The sequence below is a fragment of the Carassius gibelio genome, chromosome B11 (genome assembly GCF_023724105.1).
Source record: "Carassius gibelio isolate Cgi1373 ecotype wild population from Czech Republic chromosome B11, carGib1.2-hapl.c, whole genome shotgun sequence".
Taxonomy (NCBI): domain Eukaryota; kingdom Metazoa; phylum Chordata; class Actinopteri; order Cypriniformes; family Cyprinidae; genus Carassius; species Carassius gibelio.
Genome location: NC_068406.1, coordinates 15272820 through 15288778, shown reverse-complemented (window position 1 = coordinate 15288778; position 15959 = coordinate 15272820). Strand labels below are relative to the sequence as shown.

At 35.0% G+C, this 15959-nt stretch overlaps 1 protein-coding gene across 4 annotated transcripts in view; it reads right to left on the bottom strand.

Annotated features, from left to right (window-relative positions):
- The window catches only part of LOC127968162 (eukaryotic translation initiation factor 4 gamma 3), a 70949-nt gene that overhangs the window by 2281 nt on the left and 52709 nt on the right, over nt 1-15959 (bottom strand). For all 4 annotated transcript variants that reach the window (XM_052569114.1, XM_052569111.1, XM_052569112.1 and 1 more), the window contains exons 21-29: nt 4436-4574; nt 4143-4246; nt 3841-3928; nt 3637-3757; nt 3345-3547; nt 3125-3243; nt 2201-2373; nt 1975-2100; nt 10-91 (exon numbers count right to left, since the gene is read on the bottom strand). In XM_052569114.1, coding sequence (XP_052425074.1) covers nt 10-91; nt 1975-2100; nt 2201-2373; nt 3125-3243; nt 3345-3547; nt 3637-3757; nt 3841-3928; nt 4143-4246; nt 4436-4574 — 1155 coding nt within the window. The remainder of the gene's footprint in view (nt 1-9; nt 92-1974; nt 2101-2200; nt 2374-3124; nt 3244-3344; nt 3548-3636; nt 3758-3840; nt 3929-4142; nt 4247-4435; nt 4575-15959) is intronic.

The window sequence follows — 15959 nt, the reverse complement described above, 5'->3', positions numbered from 1 at the left end:
TAAGCTTACCATTTGTTTGCATAGTAGGTGCAGTATTTCAGAAAGTAAGATGGCAGCTCTTCCCACAGGGAGTAGCGGTTTACTTAACTCACTGCAGAAACAAAACAAATCTCCATTAGATGCTAAACTGAATCACTATGACAGCTGGAGCCTGCTAGGACCTGGATGACTGCAACTACTGTGCACTGCCTAAAGCCCCAGAAGTCACAGACCCAATACAATGAGATGTTTCCAGAAAGATGGGTTTTTTTTTTTATTATTATTTTTTTATTACTACTGAATTTTGTAGTCCATCTCATTCAGATTAAGGGTCTCAAATAACAATCCAATATCCATATCATTTTTTTTTATTTTACTAAACTAACATTTCTGACTGCAGAACCTGCTTTGGATGCAGCCCACCCTTCGATAACATTCTTTAAACAGATTTTTTTTACATAAATTATTAAAAAAATAAATGGTACAATGTTCTTGTAGCATAATAGTGAAAAGGTAGCTAAGGATGCTTTTTGATAAGATGTTAAAAATCATTCTGCCTGCTTTAAAAATGTCATTTATTTAATTGATTAAGTAAAAAGTGTGTGTGAGAGAGAGAAGTTGAAATATAATGTAGAGATTCAATAGCGAAGCTATTTTATTAATATAAGTTGTAAGATATGGAAGCTTATTGGCCTTCTGCAAGCCCCGCCTTGTTCACGCAGTGATTGACATGGCAGGAGGGGGTGGAGACGTGATCGGCTTGGAATGCATTTTCAATGTGCACATTGAATTTTGCTACATTCATTGCAGGACATTGAATGAAAATGCAATCGTAAGTGTCTTGACTGTGAGTGTTAATGCAATTAAGAAAACTAACATTTAAATGATAATTTTGCCACAATTTTTGCTTGAACATGTTACACATATCTAATCATTTCTGTAATACATTTTTAATTTAATTTTGCAACTTATAAAGCGTTAAAAGTAGTATTAGTTTTACATATTAAAACTAGTGTATGAAATGGCAAATTAAAATTATGTAATTTCATTTTCATTTTGCACAAAGCGTTGCACAAATGTATTGGAAAATGTAAATGTAAATACAGAAATGCATTGCCATTTGACATATTGCATTGTCATTTTGCATATAACATTCTAAATTGAATATTGCTACCCATATGCTTCCATAGTAGGATGGCGTTGTTTTATAATATGAATAATATCTTGACCTTGTACTGGAGAGTTAACAGAACATGCATTTCTTAAATCATCCTTTGAAAGGAGATTCCACCTCAAAAGAACATCCATCTATTAATCAAGGACAACATGTAACAGCTTTTTATGGGTGGAATGTCCTTTTAAAGGGTTACTCCATCCTAAAAAGAAAATATTTGTCATTAATCACTCACCCCCATGTCGTTCCAAACTCGTAAAAGCACTGTTCATCTTCGGAACACAATTTAAGATATTTTTGATGAAAACCTGGAGGCTTGAGACTGTCCCAAAGACTGACAAGTAAATGGTAAATGGTAAATGGACTGCATTTATATAGCGCTTTCAACAGACCACATGGCCATCCAAAGCGCTTTACAATTTGCCTCACTCATTCACACACCCATTCACACACCGACGGCGGTGTCTGCCATACAAGGACAGTGATATGGAGTGACACAGAGGAGACCGTTGACAAAGGAATTACTGAATAAAGTCGGTTTTAGTGTTCCCGTCACTTCATATAACCCAGATTGCATGTCTGATGGGAGTATTCTGACAACGACGTTTCATACCTTTTCTGGACCTTGACACTGTTATTTACTTGCCAGTTTACGGTTAAGTTTTCATCCAAAATATCTTAAATTGTGTTCTGAAGACAAACAGAGCTTTTACAGGTATGCATATTTTCATTTTGGGGTGGAGTAACCCTTTAATCCCAAATTACGCAAAAGCACCAAACAGAACTCATAAGACCTTTCGTTTTCGGTGTGCAATCCTGACCTGAACAACTCTCTCATACTGATTCCTCCCTCTTTCAGCAAAGGACTGAGCAGCTCAGCCAGGTAAAGCCAAATGAAGGGAACATCTATGGCCATATCATCAGCCTGCTCCAGCATCTCTGAAAACCTACAAAGCCAAGAGACGGAGACAAACCACAGTGCTTTACTACCATAATAAGAAAGTACTAATAAATACATTTGATCTTAATGTATGTGTGTGTGCTCACCCTTTGTAGAGTTGGGAATGGGGTATGATGCCCTTCTGAACGAGCTGATAGTACAGCAGTCCCATGTGCTCTCGGGCTTTCTGGCTGCGCTCCAGTGTGCACTCAAGTCCCATGCGCACGAACACAAACAGTAGAGAGGGCTGATCCATCTCCATCACACACTGCACTGCCTCCTGCACACATGAACAGACAAAACACACATTCAGATGGTTTACTGTAAAGTTACTGTACACATCCTTAATCAAACACAATAATGAAAAGCTGTATGATGGCAGGCACACACATATAACAATGAAATTTAGATTTTCTAAATACATCAAGGTGAAGAAATTAAAAAGGCCATACTGACAAAACAAAAATACATTTATGACTGCGCAAGCCTTCTATAATATATTCTTGTCTATGAAAGTAGTGTGTGTTGTTGTAAACTGAATTTTTACAAAAATTAGATTCTATAATAGTTTTTATTACTATTTTAAATGTTAATGCACACCTAGCTGTGGATTATCCCACTTAACATTCCCAAATGAAAGCTGTTATTGATGTTTGCAGTGCAATATAATAATGTTCAACCTATGAATCAAGTTAATACCAAATATTAATACTTCTATTAATACACTGCAGTTCAAAAGTTTGGGATTGGTAAGATTCTGATATTTTTGTCAAAACCATGAAACATCTTTGTTCTTTTCAAAGTTCCAAATGGGCAGCATTTATTTGAAACACAAATTCACTGTAACCTAAATGTATTTACTGCCATTTTAATTAATTTAATGCATCCATGCTAAAAGCTAACTGCTTCTTTCAAAAATAAATAAATACAATTTGTAGTTACCCCAAACCTTTGAACAGTAGTTTGTTTTTCATTGTACATGTTGGGAGTTTTTGTTCCTTGTGGGATAGTGTTAGAGTGCCGTGATGTACCTTGTAGTCATTAATGTGCAGAAACTCATCAATGATGGATTTGGACTTCCGCTCGACCTCCTCTTCAGACAGGATGGGCTTCTCTGAAACTCCAGCGACCTGCAGCGTCTCAGATTTCACTGCAATGAAACAGTGCTCAATATTTTTAATATATGTTTAGTACACAAGTAATGGAAAATGCAGCTTTAATGTATGCGTGTTCACATGTGTCCTTCCTCACTATTGTTCTCTATTTCACATTTGTCCTCTGAGATGCTGGCTTTGCGTGGTGTGTGCTGTGAGTCAGGTCCCTCCCTCCATGTCTCCTGAGGAGCCACGTTGTCTGTTAGCTCCTTTGCGCTGCTACCTCGGCTGAAGGGCCCCGGTCGTGACGGCCCCAAACTCACCGGCTTTTCACTGCGTTCTCGACCGGTGCTGCCTCGACTGGCACAGACATACAAAATAAGATGAATGAAAAGATGGCAAACTTCTATACATTTAAGCTCTACATTTGTATCTCATCTGGTGGGTACCTTCCCAGTGGGCGTCTGGAATCGGAATCAGAGGTCTGGGCCGGAGGTTGGCTGGGCTGAGCCGTGGACGACTGTAGCGCTGAATAACGGTTCAGGGTGCTACTGGCAGAGCGGGTTAACTCTGGAAGTATGAGAATGGATGTGTACATGCACGTTATATGGAAAACAGTAATCTAAACTTTACTGAGCATTCAGATTGCTCACCAGAGTCACTAGCTTTGGCTCCACCACTGCTGCCCTTTATCCAGTTCTGAGCCCGAGGACCCAGCTGGATCTTTTCATCGATTTGAGGCTGTAGTCGGGGATTGGTTGGGGTTCATAGGTCATAGAGGGTACATCACAAATGCTAAAATCACTGATTGTTAAAGCACATGGAAATGTAAACCAACAATTATCATTAATAATCAGCAGGTGGCAGTGTTTACCTCAATCAACTCTACCCTCTGATTCATATTAATAAATGAGGTTTGTGTGTAAAATATGAACAGTGTTTTCCATTTTTTCACCTTGGAGATCTTGGGGATCTTTGTGGGGTCGATGGTCCTGCTGTTCTTAGTAGTGGGCACAGTGTTCCACGTCTCCTCCCTCTGCGAGCGCTGATCTCTCTGATCTAGAACCAAAGACGCAGGACAGGGTTACTTCACAAAAGATCCCCACTAGCCGCCAAACAGTGAAATCAGAAATGGCAAGGGTTTTATTAACTCCAAATGTGTTTTTTCCCTCTGGGTGGCGCTGTAGTTAGTCTGCTGTAGCTAGAGAAACGCACTGAAATGCTGTGAGGAAGTGCTGTGGATCTCACCTGGCCTCCTCTTGATGTCCTTAGACAGAAGCTGCTGATGAACCTTCCTCTGTTCTTCCTGTTCCTCCAGCTTGGCTTCTTTATGGATCTGCTCTATGGTTTTAGGACCCTGGTCTGCTCTCCGGGACACCCAGTTATGCTGGAAAATATAAATGATCATAGAGATATTAGACATCTCTGATTAATGAATCAGTGTCATTCTGGGAAATAGATAACAATTACCACGAAACTATAAAACGACAACCAACTATTCCGATCTCTATTTAAAGCTGGGCACAATAAAGGCTTCACAATGTTGAAAGAAGGATCCCTCCTCTTTTTGTCTATTCTCTCTCATGCATTTTTCTCACTCAAAAGCTAAAAACAAAAACTGAGGAATGCAGGGGAGAGACACCAAGCTGAATTATGCCACTTGCAACCAGATATGAATTTAATGTCATGGCCAAATGCTATGACCTTTCTGATACAGTATTCTGTGCCACTGAGTTCAAGTGTTCCCGTTTCTGATTACTAGTTTAAACGTATATTTTTACATTTATAAAAAACATATCTTAAATTAAAATGATATAAATTAGAATCTATAAATTATTATAAATTAATATGATTATTTCCATTACATACTTTATATTAAAAAGTAAAGATTTGTATACTCATTTTAAAATGATCTAAAATGCTATTATTTGAGATGAATACTTTTTTAATCAAGTACATTAAAATGATAAAAACTGTAATAATTCACCATATTACTGATTTTACTGTACTGTACCACTAGAATATTATTATTTTTTTTTTTAATAAAACGCACTCTTGGTGAGCAAAGGAGAGGTTTTCTTTTAAAAACATCAAAACATTTTACTGGCCACAAAATCACAAATACAATTTGCAAATATAGCTGCAAGCAGCGATGGCGGGCTCAAGCCACCAATGCCATCACCACCCCGGTGGCATCAGGTAAACTGTGTCCAGCGGGCACATGCATTCACAATATCCCTCTGGCAGTGAGGTTTTAAAGAATATGGCGGTTAAAGGGTTAATCCGAATCATCTAAACTTTAAAATCACATTCACAGAACAATATACATATATATTCCCCAAACATATATATATATTTAGTAACACTTTACAATAAGATTTCATTTATAAACATTATGTTAACATGAACAATATTTATATAGCATTAATTTATGTCAGTTAATATTCCAAACTTAAACATTAAAACATTGTTTTATTGTGATTTTTTTCCAAGCACATTTTACCAATTCCAAACCATATCAATCTTAATAACTACCATTATTTTTTATTTAATCATTTATAAGTGCTATACAATAGTCCAGGAAAGCTGGAAGAGAAAAACTCCTTATATTCATGTGTGCAGAATCATTAGGCATGTTTTCTTTTACAGATGAAATGCGCTAAAAAAGAGTTTTAACTCAAACTGTTTTAACTCAAAGTCGAAAATTATGAAATACCCATGAGAAATATCAAACACAAATGCAATACAGAAATGGATAAGTTAAGACTTGACCATTGTACAAAAATGCTGACTGGGTCATGAGGTCAGAAAAGAAGAAGAAAAAAAAAAAACAGGTCAAGAAGAACTGACAAAAATAATTGCAAAATAATTAGGAATTAATGTGAAGATTAATTTTTAGTCAATTCTGCAAGACAGACTTTCAGGAAAGGAGGTGGAATAAAAATGAGCTCCTAAATCTTAATCCCGGATTCTGGAAGATATATTCCTCAAACCATCGGACAAGAGGAGGTGGTGCTGGTCCTTCACGAGTCACTCAAATCTGTTCATAAAGCATATATATAAAGTCTTAATATATAGTATTTCACAATACTTCATGGTATTCTAATTAAATCATTTTTTTGGAATCTTTGATTTCTCAGAACCTGACACATTGTAATTCTGAGACTCCAGGAAAGTGGCAGTTCTGTAAAATGTTGGCACTGGAGACTAAATGCTCCCTGATAGTTTCACACCTAATTCACTTAACACACACACACACACACACACACACACACACAAACACACACACACACACACACACACACACACACACATTACCCACAGTGACAGAGGGACAGAGTGACATCAGATGTATGATAGTTTTTTAATTTTCTATCATCCATATAGTGTTGTATAGTCATGAAACTATGCATATTTCCTCAGAATGACTTGTCTTCTATGTGTACATTTTTTTGAAGTGTTTAGAAGCTGCACTTAAAAAAATAAAAGACATTTACTGGTTACTTTTTTACTGTTATTTCAAAAAATCACCACGACAAAACCATTCAAGCTATTCAAAATTCATCCGCACCTGTACTGTAAGATACATTCTTTAAACAGTGGTAAAAGAGGATGTGGTGCTGATCCTTCAAGAGTCACTCCAAACTTATCTGTCCATAAAGCCTATAAAGAATTATTCTTAAAATACAGTTCACAATACTTCAGCTTGTTATTCTAATAAAGTGAGGGTCATTCTATCAGTAAAATACATAAAATTCATATTATTTTTATTTGAAAGATTTCTATAAATGGTTTAAATCATACTTGTTTCTACAATAATTATTTAAAAGTGATCCTATAGCTCCATCTGGTGGCCGTTATTGGTACTAAGAATTGCAAGCTTGATTTATATGTTATGATAGTTTTAATTTTATGCTGGCTCTTGAAAATGATAAAGCTATGAAACTTACTGTGCTTCCTTCAAATGATGACTTCTAGGTATATAAAAATTTATGAAGAGTTGGAATTAAAAATTTTAAAGATATAGTAAAATAACTATGGTATTTTTTTATGTTACTTTAATAAATCTCTATGGCCACACCATTTAAGGTATCCTAAACCCATTCGCAATTTAACATCTTCAGTATATTAGCTTCATGTTAAAAAAGTTTGGTGTGAACTACTTGTGTCTTCTTGGAGGAGAATGAATTCATTTACAGGCTGAGTTTATTATAAATCCACAATAACATTTCTGAGTTCTGTATCAATCAGTGTTGTTGTTTGTTTATTTTTATTTTTTTTATTTTTCATAGGAAGATAACTGACCCTTCACTCTCCTTTTTAATAAATGAGCTATTTATAGCTGTATTTATAAACTGCTTACTACTGACTATTAATATTGGGACAAGGCTTTATGAAGCATGAACTGACTATTTACTAATGAGTGCAGTTATTATAAAGTGTTATCAATGCATTTGCTAATGTTAACAAATTAGACATTATTTTACAGTGTTATCAAATCCCTTAAATGATTTGTAAGTGTTTTGTAATGATTTTATTGACCTACAAGCATTTGTGAAAGTTCTGCTTGCATTACAGCTTAGTCTTGATCTGTGAGCTGAACAGATTTACTGTTACATCCATGAGATTATGTAAATTCAAATAAATATCATGTCACAGGATGTCAGAGGTCAGTATCAAATTAGTTTGAAATTATTATTTGCAGCACAAATAAGGTTTTTTAGGATTTTTAAAAATCCCTAAAACTGTCAGAAAAGGATAAGGCCTAAGATTTCTATGTGAGTGGCTAAATTTGTTTGTTTTTATAACTATAATGCATAAACTATGAAACTATACAAAATGTATAAAAAAGTACAAGTTATTCTTTTCCAATGTTTTTTATTTATTTACATTTTTTTTTTTTTTTTTTTGGGATTTACATTTTTAAAAATTAGCCTATGGCAATCATTCTAAACAGCTTGAATAAAACCTGTCAATATTTATTATAGACCACTATAACTGTGTATAATCTAACAAACGAGTTTATTATGAAAATAAAGTGTGTACACCAGATAAATTGGACGATAAAGAAATTGCTAACAATAGTATAATAGAGCATGTTTTAGGTTTTTAGGCGTTTAGATGCAGAAATGGACAAATCAAATGTAAAATCAAATGTAATTGATTTAATTAAATATAGATTAAGTCTTGTTAGAGCAAAATAATAAATAAATACGTACACACATTAAAAAAGCAGCCAAAATGAATGAGTTTAATTTTTTATATAGATTAAATTTGAAGACAGAAGCAGCTGGTATATGCGGTCACTTAATATTAAAATCCAGTAGATCCACTTCAGATTTATTTCTCAACAGTTTATGTTCACGTGGCTGTTTTCGTTTATATTAGCCAAGCTATTATGTATTTTGAAATAATCTTGTCCGTGATGTGTTCGTTCTTACGACGAAAGGCAGAATCCTGCAGCTGGAGAGAGAAATGTTATTCTGCCAGTCGCGCTTTCAAATAGTCTTGCACACTTAAACGGGTCACAAACACCTGCATTTAGCTCGTGTAGTGTTATAATGGATGTATTGTGTGCATTTATGGCAATAATTTATTTAAAAAAGCTCTTAAACAAGAATAAATTCGTTAGTTTTGAACTTGTGACACTGTGCGCGCTGATCGGAGGCAGTGATTTCAGATAGGCAGCCGCGAATATTTCATTTTCACACAAACAGTTCAAAAACATCTTAATTTAGCTCTTGGTGTGCTCTAATTGGTGAATTGTGTGATATCGCTGCAATACTTTATTTTTAATAGCTATAAAACAAGAATAAACTCGTTTTTTTCTGAGCTCATCATTCCACACGCTCCTGCTCAGAGCGGTGATTCATCTCTCGTGTTTCTCACGTATCACTGACCACACATCAATTATTAATGAGCCCTGACCTTATAATAATCATATATGTTGGTTTAGCTTGTCAGTGTGAATTAAATCCAAGTATTTATTTGTATTTTAACCGATTTAAAATCGAAACCAAAAGACAGTCTCCTCCCTTTTTTATTCCGGTAACTGCACCTGTAGGGGCGCTATTTCTCTCAGACAATGGAAGTCTGAAGCACATATACTCAAACAGAGGGACAGAGTGATATGAGATGTCTGACAGTTTTTTAATTTTCTGTTATCCATACAGTGTTGTAAAGTCATGAAACTATGCATATTTACTCAGAATAACTTTTTTTCTTTATGAAAAAAGGTTTTGAAGTGTTTGGAATTTAAAAATGCAGGAAAATTAATAATTCCATCTTTATTGTCATTTTAAAAAATCCCCACGACAAAACCATCCAAGCTATCCAAAACCCATTCACAATTTAAGTTCCTCAATGTTTTTTCAACATGTACACCAAGTTTGGTGTGTATAGTGTTACTCTCCTCTGAGCAGTATGCATTAATTCACAGCTAAATGTAAAAAACAATCCACATTCAAATCAAAATAGCCGACTTCCTGTTGGTCGTAGCTGATGACTGTGAATTAGAAAGTTGTCCGTCTTGATAAGAACAATTTTTGTACTGAGTTTGGTGTCTGTAGCTAAAACTAACCCCCCCACTTTTGACAAAAGGTGGCGCTATAGAGTGCCTCTTCCACGCCCTCTTATGAAATTTTGCCAGTGTCTAGCTGTCACTAATACTGATATGTGTTCTGAGTTTGATGAAATTCTAAGCATGTTATATGCCTCAAAATCACCTGAGAAGTATTCCAGTTTGACATGTTGCCACGGCAACAATATTTTTAGATATCAATATCCCCCCAGCAGATTTATATCGGCTGTGTTTTAACATTATTCTGATGAAGTTTGAAGCAAATCGAGTAAAAATAAGATGCTGAATTCAAAGCATTTTGAAAATGACACACTTCCTGCTGCCACTTGGTGGCGCTATAACTTTGACTCCTAATAGTCACATATATGCGATCGACATCATACAATGAATAATCTGATGAAGTTTGATTAAAATCAGGAAATGTATGTGGATGGTATTAGACACTTCCTGTTTCTCAATTCTCACCATAATTTCAAAGCCTCGCCACGAGCAAACCGTTTGAGATATCAAAAATCCCCTGGCAATTTTTCATCCCCAATGTCTTGAGATCATGTTGACCGAGTTTGGCAGCAATCGAGTAAAAAACCTATGACAAGTATTTCAAATTCCAGAGCATGCGCTTTTTACATAACTCTAAATAGCTGACTTCCTGTTGGGCGGAGCCTATGATATGCAATACGAAAGTTGTTCGGCACGATGAGATCTATATGTGTACTGAGTTTCATATTAATACGTGCAAGTATGTGTGAGCTATACATCAACATTTATAACTGTGATCCAGGGGGCGCCGTAGAGCCCCTGTGCCACGCCCAGGTCTCAGCCTCTGCAGGCTCCTTCAGGCCACAGATTCCAAAGTGTGCGCAAATTTTCAAGAGTTTTTGAGTATGTTAAGGACCCCAAAAGCCCCCACAACTTTGACGACAAATATGAATAATAAACCCCAAATAGCCAACTTCCTGTTGGGCGGAGCCTATGATATGCAATACGAAAGTTGTTTGTATTGATGAGTTCTATATGTGTACCGAGTTTCGTATGTCTATGTGCAAGTATGTATGATATATGGCCCTCCATATTCCAGGGGGCGCTGTAGAGCCCCTGTGCCACGCCCGTGTATCAGTCTCTGCCCGGCCCTAATGGCCGCAGGTTCCAATGTGTGTGCCAATTTTCAAGACTTTTTAAGCATGTTAAGGGCCCCAAAAGCCCCCGAAACCTTGAAGAAAAATAATAATAATAAATAATAATAATAAATATAGCTGCAAGCAGCGATGGCGGGCTCAAGCCACCAATGCCATCGCCACCCCGGTGGCATCAGGTAAACTGTGCCCAGCGGGCACATGCATTCACAATATCCCTCTGGCAGTGAGGTTTTAAATGATATGGCAGTTAAAGGGTTAATCCGAATCATCTAGACTTTAAAATCACATTCACAGAACAATATATATATATATATATATATATAACTTTAGTAACACTTTACAATAAGATTTCATTTATAAACATTATGTTAACATGAACAATATTTATATAGCATTCATTCATGTCAGTTAATATTCCAAACTTAAACATCAAAACATTGTTTTGTGATTTTTTTCCAAGCACATTTTACCAATTCCAAACCATATCAATCTTAATAACTACCATTATTTTTTATTTAATCATTTATGAGTGCTATACAATAGTCCAGGAAAGCTGGAAGAGAAAAACAGGTCAAGAAGAACTGACAAAAGAATTGCAAAATAATTAGGAATTAATGTGAAGATTAATTTTTAGTCAATTCTGCAAGACAGACTTTCAGGAAAGGAGGTGGAATAAAAATGAGCTCCTAAATCTTAATCCCAGATTCTGGAAGATATATTCCTCAAACCATCGGACAAGAGGAGGTGGCGCTGGTCCTTCACGAGTCACTCTAATCTGTTCATAAAGCCTATATATAAAGACTTAATATATAGTATTTCACAATACTTCATGGTATTCTAATTAAATCATTTTTTGGAATCTTAGATCTCTCAAAACCTGACACATTATAATTCTGAGACTCCAGGAAAGTGGCAGTTCTGTAAAATGTTGGCGCTGGAGACTAAATGCTCCCTGATAGTTTCACACCTAATTCACTTAACACACACACAAACACACACACACACACACACGCACACATTAACCACAGTGACAGAGGGACAGAGTGACATCAGATGTATGATAGTTTTTTTAATTTTCTATCATCCATATAATGTTGTATAGTCATGAAACTATGCATATTTCCTCAGAATGACTTGTATTCTATGTGTAAATTTTTTTGAAGTGTTTAGAAGCTGCACTTTAAAAAAATAAAAGACATTTACTGGTTACTTTTTTACTATTATTTCAAAAAATCACCACGACAAAACCATTCAAGCTATCCAAAATTCATTCGCACCTGTTCTGTAAGATAAATTCTTTAAACAGTGGTAAAAGAGGATGTGGTGCTGAACCTTCAAGAGTCACTCAAAACGTATCTGTCCATAAAGCTTATAAAGAATTATTCTTAATATACAGTTCACAATACTTCAGCTTGTTATTCTAATTAAGTGAGGGTCATTTTATCAGTAAAATACATAAAATACATATTATTTTTCTTTGAAAGATTTCTATAAATGATTTAAATCATACTTGTTTTACAATAATTATTTAAAAGTAATCCTATAGCTCCATCTGGTGGTCATTATTGGAACTAAGAATTGCAAGCTTGATTTATAAGTTATGATAGTTTTAATTTTATGCTGGCTCTTGAAAATGATAAAGCTATGAAACTTACTGTGCTTCCTTCAAATGATGACTTCTACGTATATAAAAAATTATGAAGAGTTGGAATGAAAAATTTTAAAGATATAGTAAAATAACGATTGTATTTTTTTATGTTACTTTAATAAATCGCTATGGCCACACCATTTAAGGTATCCTAAACCCATTCACAATTTAACATCTTCAGTATATTAGCTTCATGTTAAAAAAGTTTGCTGTGAACTTGTGTCTTCTTGGAGGAGTATGAATTCATTTACAGGCTGATTTTATCATAAATCCACAATAAAATTTCTGAGTTCTGTATCAATCTGTGTTGTTGTTTGTTTTTGTTTTTTTTATTAATTTTCATAGGAAGATAACTGACCCTTTACTCTCCTTTTTAATAAATGTGCTTATAACCCAAGAACAAGCTTTTTATAGCTGTATTTATAAACTGCTTACTACTGACTATTAATATTGGGACAAGGCTTTATAAAGCATGAACTGAATATTTACTGTTTGAGTTTGAAATTATTATTTGCAGCACAAATAAGGTTTTTTAGGATTTTTAAAAATCCCTAAAACTGTCAGAAAAGGATAAGGCCTATAAGATTTTATGTGAGTGGCTAAATTTATTTGTTTTTATAACTATAATGCATAAACTATGAAATTATACAAAATGTATAAAAATGTACAACAGTTATTCTTTTCCAATGTTTTTTATTTATTTATTTATTTAAATTTTTTTTATTTTATTTACATTTCAAAAAATTTGCCTACTGCAATCATTCTAAACAGCTTGAATAAAACCTGTTAATATTTATTATAGACCACTGTAACTGTGTATAATCTAACAAACAAGTTTATTATGAAAATAAAAGTGTGTACACCAAATAAATTGGACGATAAAGAAATTGCTAACAATAGTATAATAGAGCATGTTTTAGGTTTTTAGGCGTTTAGATGCAGAAATGGACAAATCAAATGTAAAATAAAATGTAATTGATTTAATTAAATATAGATTAATTCTTGTTAGAGCAAAATAATAAATAAATAAATAAATAAATAAATAAATAAATAAATAAATAAATAAATACGTACACACATTAAAAAAAAGCAGCCAAGATGAATGAGTTTCATTTTTTATATGGATCAAAATTGAAGACAGAAGCAGCTGGTATATGCGGTCACTTAATATTAAAATCCAGTAGATCCATTTCAGATTTATTTCTCAACAGTTTATGTTCACGTGGCTGTTTTCGTTTATAGTCGCCAAGCTATTATGTATTTTGAAATAATCTTGTCCGTGATGTGTTCGTTCGTACGACGAAAGGCAGAATCCTGCAGCTCGAGAGATATGTTATTCTGCCAGTCGCGCTTTCAAATAGTCTTGCACACTTAAACGGGTCACAAACACCTGCATTTAGCTCTTGTAGTGTTACAATGGGTTTATTGTGTGCATTTGTGGTAATATTTTATTTAAAAAAGCTCTTAAACAAGAATAAATTCGTTTGTTTTGAGCTCGACACTGTACGCGCTGATCGGAGGCGGTGGTTTCAGATAGGCAGCCGCAAATAATTCATTTTCACACAAACAGTTCAAAAACATCTGAATTTAGCTCTTGGTGTGTTCTAATTGGTTGATTGTGTGATATCGCTGTAATAATTTATTTTTAAAAGCTTTAAAACAGGAATAAATTCGTTTTTTCTGAGCTCTTTACTCCAGACTCTCGTGATCACAGCGGTGATTCATCTCTCCTATTTCTCACGTATCTCTGGCCAGAAATAATTTATCCATGAGCCCTGAACCGGTAATAATCAGATATGTTGGTTTAGCTTGTCAGTGTGAATTAAATCTAAGTATTTATTTGTATTTTTAACCGATTTAAAAGTGAAAGTAAAAGTCCGGGAATTGAACCTGTAGGGGCGCTATTTCTCTCAGACAATGGAAGTCTGAAGCACATATACTCAAACAGAGGGACAGAGTGAGATGAGATGTCTGACAGTTTTTTTAATTTTCTGTTATCCATACAGTGTTGTAAAGTCGTGAAACTATCCATATTTACTCAGAATGACTTTTTTTCTGTATGAAAAAAGGTTTTGAAGTGTTTGGAATTTAAAAATGCAGGACAATTAATAATTCCATTTTTACTGTCATTTAAAAAAATCACCACGACAAAACCGTTCAAGCTATCCAAAATCCTTTGGCAATTTAAGTTGTTTAAAATGTTTTGGCATCATGTAGACAAAGTTTGGTGTGTATAGTGTTACTCTCCTCTGAGCAGTATGCATTAATTCACAGCTAAATGTAAAAAAAATCGACATTCAAATCAAAAAAGCTGACTTCCTGTTGATCGTAGCTGATGACTGTGAATTAGAAAGTTGTCCGTCTTGATAAGAACAATTTTTGTACCGAGTTTGGTGTCTGTAGCTAAAACTAACCCCCCCACTTTTGACAAAAGGTGGCGCTATAGAGTGCCTCTTCCACGCCCTCTTATGAACTTTTGCCAGTGTCTAGTTATCATAAATACTGATATGTGTTCTGAGTTTGATGAAATTCTAAGCATGTTATATGCCTCAAAATCACCTGAGAAGTATTCCAGTTTAACATGTTGCCACGGCAACAATATTTTTAGATATCAATATCCCCCCAGCAGATTTATATCGGCTGTGTTTTAACATTATTCTGATGAAGTTTGAAGCAAATCGAGTAAAAATAAGATGCTGAATTCAAATCATTTTGAAAATGACACACTTCCTGCTGCCAGTTGGTGGCGCTATAACTTTGACTCCTAATAGTCACATATATGCGATCGACATCATACAACGAATAATCTGATGCAGTTTGATTAAAATCAGGAAATGTATGTGGATGGTATTAGACACTTCCTGTTTCTCATTTCTCGCCATAATTTCAACACCTCGCCACGAGCAAACCGTTCGAGATATCAAAAATCCCCTGGCAATTTTTCATCCCCAATGTCTTGAGATCATGTTGACCGAATTTGGTGGCAATCGGCAAAAAAACCTATGACAAGTATTTCAAATTCCAGAGCATGCGCTTTTTACATAACTCTAAATAGCTGACTTCCTGTTGGGCGGAGCCGAATGACATGCAGTACGAAAGTTGTTCAGCACGATGAGATCTATATGTGTACTGAGTTTCATATTAATACGAGCAAGTATGTGTGAGCTATACATCAACATTTATGACTGTGTTCCAGGGGGCGCCATAGAGCCCCTGTGCCACGCCCGGGTCCCAGCCTCTGCAGGCTCCTAAAGGCCACAGATTCCAAAGTGTGCGCAAATTTTCAAGAGTTTTTGAGTATGTTAAGGACCCCAAAAGCCCCCACAACTTTGACGAAAAATATGAATACTAAACCCTAAATATCCAACTTCCTGTTGGGCGGAGCCTATGACATGCAGTACAAAAGTT